The sequence below is a fragment of the Odocoileus virginianus genome, chromosome 12 (genome assembly GCF_023699985.2).
Source record: "Odocoileus virginianus isolate 20LAN1187 ecotype Illinois chromosome 12, Ovbor_1.2, whole genome shotgun sequence".
Lineage (NCBI taxonomy): Eukaryota > Metazoa > Chordata > Mammalia > Artiodactyla > Cervidae > Odocoileus > Odocoileus virginianus.
In genome coordinates, this window is record NC_069685.1 from 37,481,336 (window position 1) to 37,496,143 (window position 14,808).

A 14,808-nucleotide genomic window follows, 5' to 3' on the forward strand; every position below is an offset into this window, starting at 1 on the left:
GAATCTTGGAAGAATTGGAGAAGTAATAGATGCTTCAGCACTTAACAAAGTTTTATTTAAGAGAAATAGTCATAATCTTTATGGGACAATTTATTATAAAATGATTTCACTGGTAATTATTTTTTGAATACTGATCACTAATATGTTGTAAGATATTTTGACACCTGTGAACGTCCAAGTACTGGAAGTTAGTTTGCCGTCTGTTTTATAGACCCTGAAGCCAGCTGCAGTTTACATTCCATTGTATGCAGGGCCTCCACCGCCTTCAGGTACCACCCAGTTAATGTTCTGACTTGGATCCTTAATATCACATGTTTTACAGTGCACACAGTTCTGAGCATTTATCTGTAGCCGAAATCCATCACCTTGTTCCACAGGGACAAATTCATAAACTCCTGTGAGGAAAAATAGACACGGTGCAGTAACTAACTTCAAAGTAGAAGCCGAGGTCCTGGAGAAACTAGCCAGAGAAACCCACAAGGTTTGCTGAGGGAACATTTACCAACAGAGAAGATTACAAAGATCTGGGTGTGTGCATTTGCTGTTGTTTTAAATCAAATGTGGTAAGAGCAGAAAGTGTGGCAGTACGTGGCTAGCTGGTGTAACTAACAAGGGAACTCTGCCTCGAGCAGTTTCTGAATGTGATGTTATATACAGGCCTGCACAGGAGACGCCACAAATACGATGAAATGGTGCATCATGGGGGTTTTGTTTCCCGTGTATGTAGCAGTTACATTACAATGTTACCATCTGAGCCTTTGGTCAGTCACAGTGGTAACATCAGAGATCACTGATCTCAACATCAAATATAGTGAGAAAGTGTGGAATTTTGCAAGAATTTCATGTGACCTGTGAAGTGAGCAAATGTTGGGAAAATGGCGCCAGTCAGCCTATTCAATGCGTGATTGCCACAGATCTTCAATTTTTAAAAAGCCCAACATCCACCAAGTGCAATAAAATGAGATCTGCTCATATGTATGTGGCTATGGCTGCAAAGATCAGCTCTTATCCTCAATTTACAAGCCAGTGAGATGACAGGGTTAGGAGCGAAAGTCAGAGACGGTCACGGCCCTGCTCCTGTCCAGAGTAAACTGGTTTTCACACACCTGAGTACTGTCTGTTTCACCACCACCGGAGACCACTTCCTACTATAATTCTAGTTGAAAGCTTAGCACTAAAAAATACAGTATTCATGATGGATTTACAGTCTGGAAGCATCTCCCTCGGCTGCATGTGGCCAACATCTAGTATTTTACGACATCTACCTACATACCGTATGTGTGTATGTGTGTGTGTATGTCAGCATACAAACCAGTCAATCCTAAAGGAAATCAACCCTGAACATGCACTGGAAAGACATGCTAAAGCTGAAGCTCCAATACTTTGGCTACCTGATGTGAAGAGCTGACTCATTGGAAAAAACCTTGATGCTGGCAAAAGGAGAAGAGAGTGGCAGAGATGGTTAGATAGTATCACTGACTGGATGGACATGAACTTAAGCAAACTGGGAGATAGTGAAGGACAGAAGCCTGGTGTGCTGCAGTCAGTGGGGTAACAAAGTCGGACACGACTCGGCAACTAAACAGATGAGCATACACACATACATACAGGAGCAGCTGTGACAAAAATGATTTTTAAGTAGCATGAATATGGAGAGAGATGTGCTTTTTCCCACAACCCTCACCTTGGGCTGAGGGTAAACAATTTTTCTGAGAAATGCCATCTAAGTTAGGCTTAAGAAATCCCTACTCTATAACTTGCTAATGAGAGTAAGAACCGTAAGAATAATGGTTTTAGAAAGGAATCTAGATGTAGGAGCCATTTACAATTTCTAAGCAATTAGGAGGAGAAATTTCTTAAAATAACGGAAGCCTGTTTTTGACATGTTAAAGCAGCTCCTTGGAGCACACGTGGAAATGAACATACTAACCTGCAGGGCAGAATCGCTGCTCGGGCCCGTCATATACGGACAGGTTTCTGTTTACAGGCACGCTGTCGTCTTTCAGGGTCAGATGTGCTGGCTGGTCGTGTTCATGGTTGGTACCGCTCAGAGCCACGGATGACAGGAGGTCAAAACTGATCTGCCCGTCTGGTTTTGGATATTCAATGGGTGTGCAGTCCTTGGCTGGCTTGAGCTGATCTGAGTCAGACCCTTCCAAAGTTTTGAGGAAGATTTTTAGTAAAAATAGAATTAATTTTAAAGTACTTCCTTAGACATTTGATAACTTGTAAATATTATACTGAAGCAGCAAGATTTTAGCCCCCTTACGATACCCTGTTCTCTTAATGACATTGAATTCATTTCTCTAATATGGCAAGTTTAGAACAGTAAAGTAAACTCCCCTCCTTCCCACTGACTGGATCCTGTTCCTGAGTTAATGACTAATGCTCATGCTCATAGAGGCCAGAATCACCTTTATGTTTCAGAGTCCAGGGCTCCATCCCCCTGAATATCCAGTAGAAGATTCCAGTGTAAATCATCCCTCCGTACAAACCCAGGATGCTGTGGCAGGACGGTCGGATGTTCCTGACAGCATAGAGCTCTTTCCACACCCACGACTTCTTCAAATTGTCCTCGTACTCAGTTACGTCAAGCCCTGTTTATAAAAAAAAACACAAAAAAAACACATGAAATACTGTGTTAAATTGCCTCAAGGAGTCTAACTGTTAAGGTACTTAGCTACCAAAATAAGTGATGCATCTTATGTAATTACAAAAAGCAGGTGGTCATGTAAGACTACACTTGAAGAATTTTTTATGCATAAATGTTGATATCATCCAAAAAGATACCTATTTGATGTGTTAACAGGCAAGGCAGTAAGGCCAAACTGGTAGCATGGGAAATAAGTTTCAAAATTCAGTGAACCTGAAAAGGAAGCTAAGAGAGCTTATGCTACTTATGAAAGTGAGAAATTTCAGAACTGATCAGTGAAACCTTTCTACCTGCTATGGGTTGCACTGTACCCACCCAAAAAGGTATTTTGATGTCGTAACCCTGAGGTGTCTCAGACTGGGTCACGCTGGGTTGTCTTGGAGTCAGAATAGGGTCGCTGCTGGTGCAATGAGTTAAAATGAAGTTATACTGGAGTGGACTGGGCCCTCAGTCCAATGACTGGTGTTTTTACAAGATGACACACACACAGAAGACTTAAGGGGAAGCCAGGGCAGATGCTGGAGTTGCTGTGCCAGGAGCCAAGAATGCCAGGGGCTCCCGGCAGCTGGAAGCCAACCTGGAGACGGAGTGGTCCTGCCAACACCTTCACTTAAGAGTTGCTGGCATGGGGAACTCAGAGTAAGCAAGTCGCTCAGCCTGTGGTGCTTTGTTGTGACAGCCCTAGGGAATGACAGTGCCGGACAACGCCTACAGCTCGGGGTGTGCGTTTAACCTCTAACAGATGTCTTCCTTCTGGTTACCTGCTGTGAGCTCCGCGGTGAGCAGCCCCACTACTCCTCCACCTGCGCTCCTCCACCTGCTCACTCCACCCTTCAGTGAGGAACCCCGTGTGCAGTGAGAGCACCCTGGGGACACACCCTTGGTGAGGATCAGTCCCCTGCCCAGGCCTCCACGTCTCCAGGACACCTCAAGGTACAACCTACTTGGGCAAGCATCAAGTTACCGGACTCTGTGGAGTACGGCGTAAATCAAGTATTGAGTTGCTACTGCTGTTTGTGGTTCACAGGGAATGAAGCCGCTGCTCTTGAGTTTCCACCCAGGAGGCAGGAGATAAAGTTGATCAATTCCGCCAAAAGGTGGAAAATACCACATGGAAAGAGGGACTGGGGCTGGGAGTGCTGTGTGTGTGAGTACATATGTGTATGTGTAGATACGTGTGTACACGTGTGTGTGTGCTGCAGATTCACTGATCAACATGGAGCCACTAGAGAGATCTGAGCAGAGGTGCAGGGAACTCAGGGGTGCCTGGCGCTCCCAGGACCTGGAGAGTGGAAGGAGGTGACGGCAGAGGGTGGGGCAGGTCCCGCTGTTCTTGGGGAAGAGATGAGACTGCCTGAGAAGAGGCTGTCCCCAGATGAAGGGTCTCTGAGGGGTCCTTGGGTCAGGCCTGTGGAGCCTGCAGCCATGACTCCTCTGTCTGCCCAGAAGCGAACACCTAGGGGTGCTGGCATGTGTGTGATGTGATGTGGGGCCCTCAGGCTGATCATGCTGCTGGCGAGGGTCTCTCTGGGCATGTGTGTGTGGGGGGCCCTCATGCCGATGGTGTTCCTGGGGCCAGGACACCGCAGGCACTGCTCTGCTTTCCACGTTCATGAACGAGAAGGTGGCCGGAAAAACCCCGCTCGTGGTGAGTGGGCCACAGGTTTCTTTGCTCAGCACGCATCTTAGCGCTCTGTGTAAAGGACAGACACAGCGGGCATCTTCCAGTATCCGGTGATATAAACATAAAGACCAAGACTCTTAATTGTATTTATTGTCCTCCTCTATCTGCACACTGAGTGTATGTTTCAATAGCTTCTTTCTAAATGTCCCTGTGAAGAACCTGAGAATACACAGGAAGTTCTTACCTATTGTCTTTGATTGGAGATTTTCATTAGTTAGTTGATTAAAAATAGATTCTGCTGCCAGAATACCACTTTTCATTGCTGTGTGAGTGCCTTTGATCTTGGGAACATTCATGAAACCAGGGCTACAACCAATAAGTAAACCCCCAGGGAAGGTGAGCTTTGGTATAGACTGAGGAAAGAAAGAAAGCACATTTGTTAGTTCCGATTCAACCAACACTCTAAAACTAAATACACTATAGCCTCTTTTAAAGCTGTAAAGAAAAACTGAAAAAAAAAATTACATGAAAATGAATACAGTGAAAGGAAAACTCAGAGCAAAAGCAGTTTTTCCCCGAAAGTGAGGGTCAGGACTGTCCCTCTTTAAGGGTTCCTTAAATTCTATTAAGAATTTTTCCCTCCCTCCCCATGACTTACCTACATAAGACCTATGTAAGACCAGAGCATCAACACTTAGATAAAATGTTATTTATACATATCCATGTCATAATTAAAAATATTCTCTAAACCTGAAAGACTATAACATAAAATGTGATTTGCTTTTATAGCCATTCTGGGTAACACAGGATTTACCAAAAATGTTATCTTCACTCTACGTGCCCTTTTGTTTTACCTTGGTGTTCAGGGGTGGAAATCTAGATTGTCATCATGGCAACACCACAATTAGCTACCACCCTAAATAATATATTTTACTTAACCTAAGAGTAAACTGAATTTCCAAAATAAATTTTTATTTTTAAAATTTTTTTTCAAAATAAATTTTAAGATGATTGTTTGGACCTCAGTACACATTTCTGATGAAAAACAATGTAATCAAAGGTGGTGATGTTTTGGTTTAGTCCCAGAATGTAGCAGCTAAGTTGCAGATAGTTAGCACGGGAAAATGTACTATAATCTAATCTACAGAGTAAAAATGAAAAAAGAGACAGTCAGTGGCGTGGTTCTTTCCTCATCATGTATTATTTCCTTCTCTGGAACCTTCCTAAAGTACGCCATGAGTCTCTGCTGAGAAAGTGGTGGGTGGTGACAGTCGGCCAGATGGAGCTGACAGGGACCCCGAGGCGAGGAGGCCCACAGGGAGACCCTGACACCAGCCGCCACACCGAGGGCACGCTGCCCAGCTCCCAGCAGTTACAGAAGCCTAACCTCGAGGGAGCGGGGGTGACGAGCAAACGGAGTGCTGGCAAAAGGGCTGGGCCAGGCCTTTTCACAGTACGTGTGGGGTCACTGATGACCGGGGTTCTCAGACCAACTCAGTAGCAGAACCACAGAGACAAAAGAGCACAAAGTCAGGACCACAGAGCAGACAACAGAAAGAATGCCAGGGGCTGAAAACAGAGAACGGTCAGGAACCTGATCCTGACAATGCTTCTCTCAAATAATGCTTGCTATTCCTAAATTTGATTCAAGAACCAGAAGACGGAAGTTTAATAAAAGGACATGGATTGCTAGTGTAAATTTTTCCCAAGGGGTGCTTACGTCCTAAGTGTTGTGGTCCAAGGGAAATGCGTGTTTTTCAGTTCTGGGAGGACCCCAACCTGTGTGGGAGGAGTTATTGGCAGCTGAGCATCTTGTTAAGGAGCTAGGGGTCCAGGGAAACTCGTACTGAGAAATGTATCCTGTTCAACAGGGCTAAATAATTAGAAAGCTTTGGTACAGACTAAGGAAAGAAAAATAAAAAGTCATGTAATACTTGTTATACTCAAAATAATACTTGTAATACTCAAAATAAAATCCAATATTCTCAAATTTTGCATCTTAAGGGTCTTCAAAAACTTAATGGGAGTTTCCAAATCTCCGACTAATTAAATCAGAAAACTTAAGGTAAGAAATGTGCGCGTGTGGGGGGCAGGTGCGGATCATCTCTTCCTGCCCATCTAAAGATCATCTGGGACACTGAAGTGAACAGGCAGATGATGTAAATACGAATCTGTATGTACTGTTGAGTATACAGAAGCCTTCATACTAGAAATTAAAGAGTAGCATCAGGGTGGCAGTAGCTATTGTGGACATTATTCAAAAGAGTTTAATGGGCTTGAACACTGGCAATTTAACAAAAATTACTGCAAATGAGTAACTACTCTAGAAAAAAACCTCATGAGAGGTAATCCTGTAGCAATGGAACTAAGGAACAGTGTTATTTTAGAACTCTAGCAATTCCATTCATAATTTAGTTGTGATTTTACTTGACTTTATGAATGTATTTAGAACTTCACTTAAGGTTAAGTTAACTTTTCTCAATTTTCTATGATCTATTTGTTACTTTTACAATAAATTAAAAAAGATATCCAATTTCTGAAGTAGTTCTAATTTTGAACATACACTAAAATAGGACACAGGGTAAAAACTTAGCATAGGCCACTTAAAGGGCATGGATATTACTAGTAGTTGAGATGAATTAATTACCTTTGCTGAAAACTACTATCGTCCTTGACTTTCCTGGCAGCTAGCTAAGGAATAAAGGAGAAGATCTTGTTTAAATTTTCTGGTTAAAAACAAACCAACAAACAAAAAAAGCCCATGAATTTTTCTCTAGAAACAAGTATATCCTTAAAACCAAATCCATGGCATAATTTATTTAACTCTGGTGTGGGAGGTACAGTTTTACAAATACTAGGATGCTTTGCTTGGTTACTTAAATTTTCTCCCTATGAGATAACCTTCTATTCTTTACCAAGGGTTGTGACCTCATGTTTCGACATTGCATTCACAATACAGAAATCAGGAATAAAAGAGAAGGCAGAGTTACCTGAAGGCCACCTTCATTGAGTGCTCTGGCTCCATAGGCAATCCTCTTCCCACCTTCCAGTGTTGGCTGGATGCTGGGGTGGTGTTTCCACCTCTGAAACTCTCTAAATGGACTGAGGTATGGGTTTTGATAGTCCAGACCAACCTTAAAATGTTTAAATTTAAATGAGACATTGCTATTTCAAATTATATCAAGATGAAGTATGAGCAATTATTTATCAGAAAACATATACATTAAAATTCTTATTCTCAAAGGACTTACAGAAATACATTCAATGATTCAAATATAATTAAATAATTGGAATAAAATCTCTTTGGTAAAGAAGGGCAAACAATAGATGCCATGATTTTATAACTTGCAAAACTTAAAATACTTAGAAGATATTGATAAATCACTGTACTCTCTAAATCAAAATCAAAATTAAAAAATATTTGTAGGTAGATGTCATGCATTATGTGTCTACAAAAGGAGTTGTAATAATTTATTATTCATTTATCAACACCAACTCTAGACATCAACTAATAAGCTCTATTCAGTACACTGAGGCAAAAATTAAGAAACCGAATATAATCATACTTATAAAGAGGGCAAGAAATAATGGAGGTTATATTTTACATGGTATTACAAAATGCTGAAATTAATAACCAAGCCTTTTTTGCTCTGAGATTAAATCACTATAAAAAAATAAACAAAAGGAATGCACTGAACACGCCAATAGTGCACAAATTTAACATTATCATATACAAGTCTAATCGACATTGAAATTATAAAGCTGCAACCAACGGCAAGGTGCAGTAACTCATATTGTTTTTCCATTCCCTGTAATGTTCAAGATATAATTTATTGCAAAGATGTAAGTGACCAAGAGGGAGAAAAGGTTCCTGTTGAAAATTACAGGTTCAATGCTGTGGCCTGCATTTCCAGTGATGGCGTGCCTCAGTGGACACGGGCTTCAGGTAGGACAGGTCTGGGCGGGAGTCCTGTCTCTGTCACTTAATGGGTGTGTTTGGGAAGGTTGTTTCGCCTATGTGAACTTCAGTTTTCCCATAAGTAAAATAAGGATGGACAGACTTCATGGGAATCTTATGGAACAGGATTCCCAGGGAAGCAACCAGCACATGGTCTGGTGTGTAGCGGAAGTGGACTGATGTTGACAATGGCCATAAGCATTTCATGCACGGATAAAAGTAGAAAGGAAGCTTTACATGATTATCCTTTTACATTCTCCAGATCTGACACCCTGGTTTTGTAACACTGAGGAGCACTGACTCTCACAGTGGAATTTCCCATCACGGGCACATGACTCACCACAAAGCCAAGTGCTACCAGGGGCTCCCCTTCATTCAGGTGGTACAGGAACGAGCCCCCGTAGGTGTGTCTGTCCAGGGGCCAGCCGACGGTGTGATCCACTCTCCCAGGTTTCCACTTCTTCTCATCAATAACCCATAACTTAAAAAAAAAAAAAGGGTCCTAGTGTATTATTTAGATATTTTATGTCACCACATGTACAAAACCTGCTAAGTCTTATGTTTTATTTATGAAGTTACAGTGGAAAACTGTAATAAGAGAAACACATAAAAGGCATTTCAAACATCCCAGCAAACTGCAGGGATGAACGGAAGTAAAGAAACTAGTTAGGAAAGTCAGGAATGCTTTAAGACATTAATCAGGTTCTCAAATGGGTAAGGTGTTCGTGCTTGAGGAAACGCCATAGAGGGGACGAGGTGCTGGCAGCCACCTACACCTGGATCCAGGTGGGGGCCTCGTGGGGGTGCTTGTCTCAGAAACTGCACTGAGCCCTGCACGTCAGAGCTGCTACTTTACAGGACAGATGTTAGTTTTTAGAAGAAAAGTTTCTTTCCTCCTGCACTGCCTTCTCCCCATCTGAAGCAAATAGATCATCCTACTTTCAGAAGGGTAAGGTCTAAATTTTATACAACAATTTCCATGTGAAATACTATCTAAAAATCAGATTTTATGTGACATCACATAGAGTTAAGTGGAATCTGCCAAGTGAAGGTTGCTCAGTCATGTCTGACTCTTTGCGACCCCATGGAAGATACAGTCTATGGAATCCCCCAGGCTAGAATACTGGAGAGGGTAGCCTTTCTCTTTCCCAGGGAATCTTTCCAACCCAGGGATTGAACCCAGGCCTCCCACATTACAGGCAGATTCTTTACCAGCTGAGCCACAAGAGAAGCCCAAGAATACTGAAGTAGGTAACCTATACCATCTCCAGCAGATCTTCCCGACCCAGGAATCGAACCAGGGTCTCCTGCATTGCAGGTGGATTCTTTACCAACTGAGCCACAAAGGAAGCCATCTGCCCAAACAAGCCCTTATTCACAATATAACAAATCTAGTTATGTACAGAATCTGAACCTTTCTGAGTTTTACCCCCCAAAATATTTTTAACAAAAGAATTATAATGAAACTTTTATGCTAATAAACGTAAGGTTTCGGAAAACAGACTAGAGATTGAATAAACTGAGAAAATATACATGTAACCTAATAAAAATGTATGCTGCAGATTAAATATATTGAGTGGGTATTCCATGAACTAAATTATATTTACATTATAATTTTGAATAAGCAATTCTTATAGGATGTGGTCATCTTAAAAAGAGCATATGGATAACAGGTCAAATCCTATAGGGAAATGGAATTACAATGAAAAAAAATTAACATCACAAATATTTTCAAATTCAAGACTTATTTCAACCAACATTTGATAAAACAATTAGAACATGCAGACACAATTTATATAATAGTGAAATTTGATTAACAATATTCTCTAGCCCCTTGAAAGAAAGTGAAGTCGCCCAGTCATGTCTGACTCTTTGCGACCCCATAGACTGTAGCCTACCAGGCTCCTCCATCCATGGGATTTTTCCAGGCAAGCGTACTGGAGTGGGCTGCCATTTCCCTCTCCAGGGGATCTTCCCAACCCAGGGATCGAACCCGGGTCTCCTGCATTGCAGACAGACGCTTTACTCTCTGAGTTACCAGGGAAGCCCGTTGAAAAATATCCCAAATATTTTCAGTCATTGTGAACATTACATGACAACACCAATGAGTGTAAGCTTCATCCTGCCACATTAAAATTACACCAGCAAATGCAGGTACCTCCTTCAGCCCGATTCCGTAGGTCTGAGGCTGGCAGCTGGCCCTTAAGTCGAACTTCCTGTATAGCTGCTTGGCCAGGTGTCCGTGGCAGCCCTCTGCAAAAATCGTGACTTTAGCATGGAGTTCCAGTCCCCGCTCGAAAGTTGTCTAAGAAATAAGAACACGTTAAATTGCAACATTTGACAGTTTTTAAAATGTTCACATTCTGGTTCGTTTTGAATTGAACTATGATTCAGATATAGAAGAGAAGGTACAAATATATAATTCTAGGAGTAAAACTAATTACTGTTATAAGTGGAATTTAAATTTATAAGGCAGTCAATATCTTGTGTCTTTATTATTTACTTTTTCACTTCAGAAGTACTTGATTGAATGGTTAAGTTTGTAAGAATTAAAACAAACAAACAGACAGAGCATGCTCCCTCTTCCCACCACCTACAAATGAATATACAGTGAGAAGTGAGGGGAAGGGCAAATGGGCGAAGGGGCTCAACTGTGGGGTGACAGATGGTAACCAGGCTTGGGGTGGTTGTCACTCTCCAGTGTATACAGACATTGGGTTATAACACTGGATACCTGCAACTTCAATCATAAAAAATATTTTTTACCTCACACCAGTCAGCAGGGCCATCATCAAAAAGTCTACAAATAACAAATGTTGGAGAGGGGCTGGGGAAAAGGAAACTCTCCTACACTGTTGATGGGAATGTAAACTGGTGCAGCCACTATGGAGAACAGTATGGAGATTCCTTAAGAAACTAAAAACAGAGCTACCATATGATCCAGCAATCCTACTCTTGTGCATATATCTGGAGAAAACTCTTAATTCAAAAAGAAGGAAGAACTCCTATAGTCATTGCAGCACTATTTACATTAGCCAAGACATGGAAGCAACTTAAATGTCCATTAACAGATGAAAGGATAAAGAAGATGTGGTACATATACACAAAGAAATACTACTCAGCCATAAAAAAGAATGAGATAATACCATCTGCAGTAACATGAATGGACCCAGAGATGATCATTCTAAGTAAGTCAGACAGAGAAAAACAACTATCACATGGTACCACTCATATGTGGAATCTAATTTTTAAAAAATGATACAAATGAACTTATTTACACAACAGAAACAGACTCACAGGCTTTGAAGACAAACCTGTGGTTACCAAAGGAGGAATGTATGGGGAGGTGGGGAGGGATAAATCAGGAACTTCCATTACTGGGAGTGTGAACACTTTTGCATTTGCCAGGACATCTGTGCTTGTCTTGTGCATCATCCACACGCACATGCACCCTATAAATGACTCTGCTTAGTACCTCTTAATTTGTTTTTGTCTTCCTCTTACTATACTTCATCATCCATAAACCATGTTAAGAACCTAGCGTGTGGAGAGTTACCCAAATATATACACACACCTATATACTGAGATCTTACATATACACCCAAACTTTTCTGGCTCCTGATTTCACAAAAATAGGATCATATAATCCAACCTTTTGTGAATCTTACTTTTCTCACCATAGCACTTCATGGAAATCTCCCAAGTCACTGTGTGGCTCAAATCTTTCCATGTGGGAACACCACAGGTTGGTGCTTCTGCTAACGGGTAACAGACATTCACTGTTTCCGGTCATTTGTGATGAATAGCAGGTTATAAAACATACACCCTGTATACGTGCCCTTACAACATTAGTGCTTTTGTTCCTGTAAGTTAGGTTTCCAGGAGTGGCACTGCTACTCCTGGACACACCTTCTTTAATATTACTAGATATCCTTAGAATGTCTTCCCCAGAGTCTGAACAACTCACACTGCTGCCCGCAGTACATAAGAAGACACTTGCCCTATTTCCAGCTAGTGACAATGTGTGTGTGTGCTCAGCTGTGTCTGACTCTTTGCGACCCCATGGACTGGAGCTCACCAGGGCTTCTCCGGCAAGAGCACTGGACTGGGTTGCCATTTCCCTCTCCAGGGGATCTTCCCAACCCAGAGATCGAATCTGCACCTCCTGTATTGGCTGGCAGATTCTTTATCCCTGAGCCACCGGGCAAGCCCATACCTTTTCTTCTTATGTTTTTGCTAAGGGTAGTACTAATGCATTGCTGTGTTAATTTGCATTTTCCTGATTATTCTCTTCAGCATCTTTTTCTTTTTGATTCAAGAAATATTAACTGAATGCATCCAGTGTACCAGGTTCTACGCGAGGCACTGAGGAAGAGATGACAGGAAAACACCGTTCCTTCCCTGGGGCGAGACACAGGGGCAGGACTAAATACCAATTAATTACTCGGGTGTACCAGGACCGAGTGTGACTGCATGCCTGGAGGGGGAGCACGGCGCTGGCAGGGGTTCTGGGGGACAGCTGCGTGACTGGGGGGAGCAGGAAGGGTCTCTATGAGGCGCCGGCCTGGGAGCCGTGGACCCTGGACAAAAGACGTCTAAGGACCTGCCTCCCGGTCAGTGCTCACCTGGATCTGCTCTTCTGTCCACTGTCATTTTTTAAGATTCTGCCCATTTTTCTAACGTGTTCTCTTTTTCTTGTCAATGTAGAAGTGCTCTTCGATATCACTGGCACTCAAACTATTTTCCCCAGTCTACCGCTTATCTGCAGACTTCTCGGTATTTTTGGTATACAGTCATTTAAAAAGGCCTGTCTTATAGGTTTCTAATTTCTGTTATAGGATGGCCTGCCTTACACCTAGGTTGTAATTATAATCCAGGTTTCCTTCTACCTTTTTTTTAATTGTTTTAAGAAGTCATCTGAATTTTTATAAAACAAAGGTCCAACCCTATCTGCTTCCAGAGAGACATGCAGTTTATCCAGCTTAACTTACACCACAACAATTCAATCTCAGTGAACTAAAGTACTCCTCAGTATAATTCCGCTTCCTCTTAGAGGCAACACACCCCCGTGTGTGCAAGGGGCAGTCCTGGAGCCATACCGCCTCTATTCCAATCCCAGCCACACTGCCTAACAGGGGTCTGACCCTGGGCAAGTCACTTAACCTCCGAAATGTGAAAACGTCCACATCAGCATTCTGACAGGGGGTTTCGCTGGTGGCTCAGTGGTAAAGAATCCACATGCCAGTGCAGGAGACGAGGGTTCGATGCCTGGTCCGTGAGGATCCCACATGCTGCGGAACAGCTAAGCCCATGTGCCACAACTACTGAGCCTCTGCTCTAGACCCTGGGAGCTACGGCTACTGAAGCCTGCGTGCCTCAGAGCCCTGCTCCGCAATGAGAGAAGCCACTGCAATGAGAGAAGCCCAGGCACTGCAATGAAGAACAGCACCCACTTGCCGCAGCTAGAGCAAAGTCCTCACGCAGCAACAAAGACCCAGAGTGGCCAAAAATACACAAATAAATAAAAACTAAAAAAAAAAAAAGGAATTCTGACAGTAAGAAGCCTGACAGATCTAAGATTAGAGCTACTGAATGAGCAGCTGGACAATAATTCTGGGACTTGGGGGAGAGGTGTTTAAAGTTGTGTCACCAAATAAGGCCACTGTGGAGAAAATATAGGCAGAGGATCCCACAGTCAAGCCTAGAGCCCAGATACTTGGAGGATGGGCAGGGTGGGGGTGGCAGAGGATGAGCAGGCAAAGGCAGAAGGGGGCCCATGAAACCTCAGGAAGACCAGGAGAAGGTGGGGTGAAAAGCAGGAAGCGTTTCTGGAAGGAAGTTATTCAGCTGTGCCAGCATGCCCGCCAGGAGGCCAGGTGACAGGAGAGAGAACCGGGTCTGCCAGGCAGGGTGTCTGTGAGCCACCAGAAGGGCAGGGGGGAGCCCAGCCATGCCGGGATAAATGAGCCGAACAGCAGAGGACACGGTCGGCCCTCGGCTCTTCCCCTTCCACATGGCTACACGAAGAGAAACTGAAAACTCAGACTCTGTGGCTCAAATTACTGAGACACCACTGGACTCTTCTACGCTGTTACATCTATACACACACAATATATAAAACATAAAAACGCTTTTACAACTACAAAGCACAGAACACAAGAATATACATTTGGACAAATACCACAAGAACACACACACAAAGGAAGTATCAGAATGGGAGAATTTGTGTGCTTCAATGTTGCTGTAATATTAAACACAAAAATTTTTTAAGAGTAAATGGCAATTTATAATTAACTCATCATAATACAGAAAAGAATAGCCATAACACAGGAAGAACATAGGAAAAACAATACTCTTTTGTTATTATTAAGCCCCCTTAGAACTAAGTTCCCCTTCTTACACCGTTAGTAGGAATGTAAGCTGGCGCAGCCACTATGGAGAACAGAATCAAGGGTCTTTTACAAACTAAAAATAGAACTACCATATGATTGAATAACCCCATTCCTAGGCACAGACGCAGAGAAAACCATAATTTGAAAAAACACATGAACTTCAATGTTTACTGCAGCACTG

General features: G+C 42.6%; 1 protein-coding gene across 1 annotated transcript in view; it reads right to left on the bottom strand.

The window, feature by feature from the left end:
- Positions 1-33: 33 nt before the first annotated feature.
- Positions 34-14,808, bottom strand: part of ETFDH (electron transfer flavoprotein dehydrogenase) — a 39,661-nt gene continuing 24,886 nt past the window's right edge. The window contains exons 7-13 of the mRNA XM_020901459.2: positions 10,394-10,540; positions 8,576-8,716; positions 7,268-7,411; positions 4,522-4,690; positions 2,415-2,597; positions 1,931-2,152; positions 34-395 (exon numbers count right to left, since the gene is read on the bottom strand). Of these exons, the coding sequence (XP_020757118.1) occupies positions 232-395; positions 1,931-2,152; positions 2,415-2,597; positions 4,522-4,690; positions 7,268-7,411; positions 8,576-8,716; positions 10,394-10,540 (1,170 nt within the window). The 3' untranslated portion in view covers positions 34-231. The remainder of the gene's footprint in view (positions 396-1,930; positions 2,153-2,414; positions 2,598-4,521; positions 4,691-7,267; positions 7,412-8,575; positions 8,717-10,393; positions 10,541-14,808) is intronic.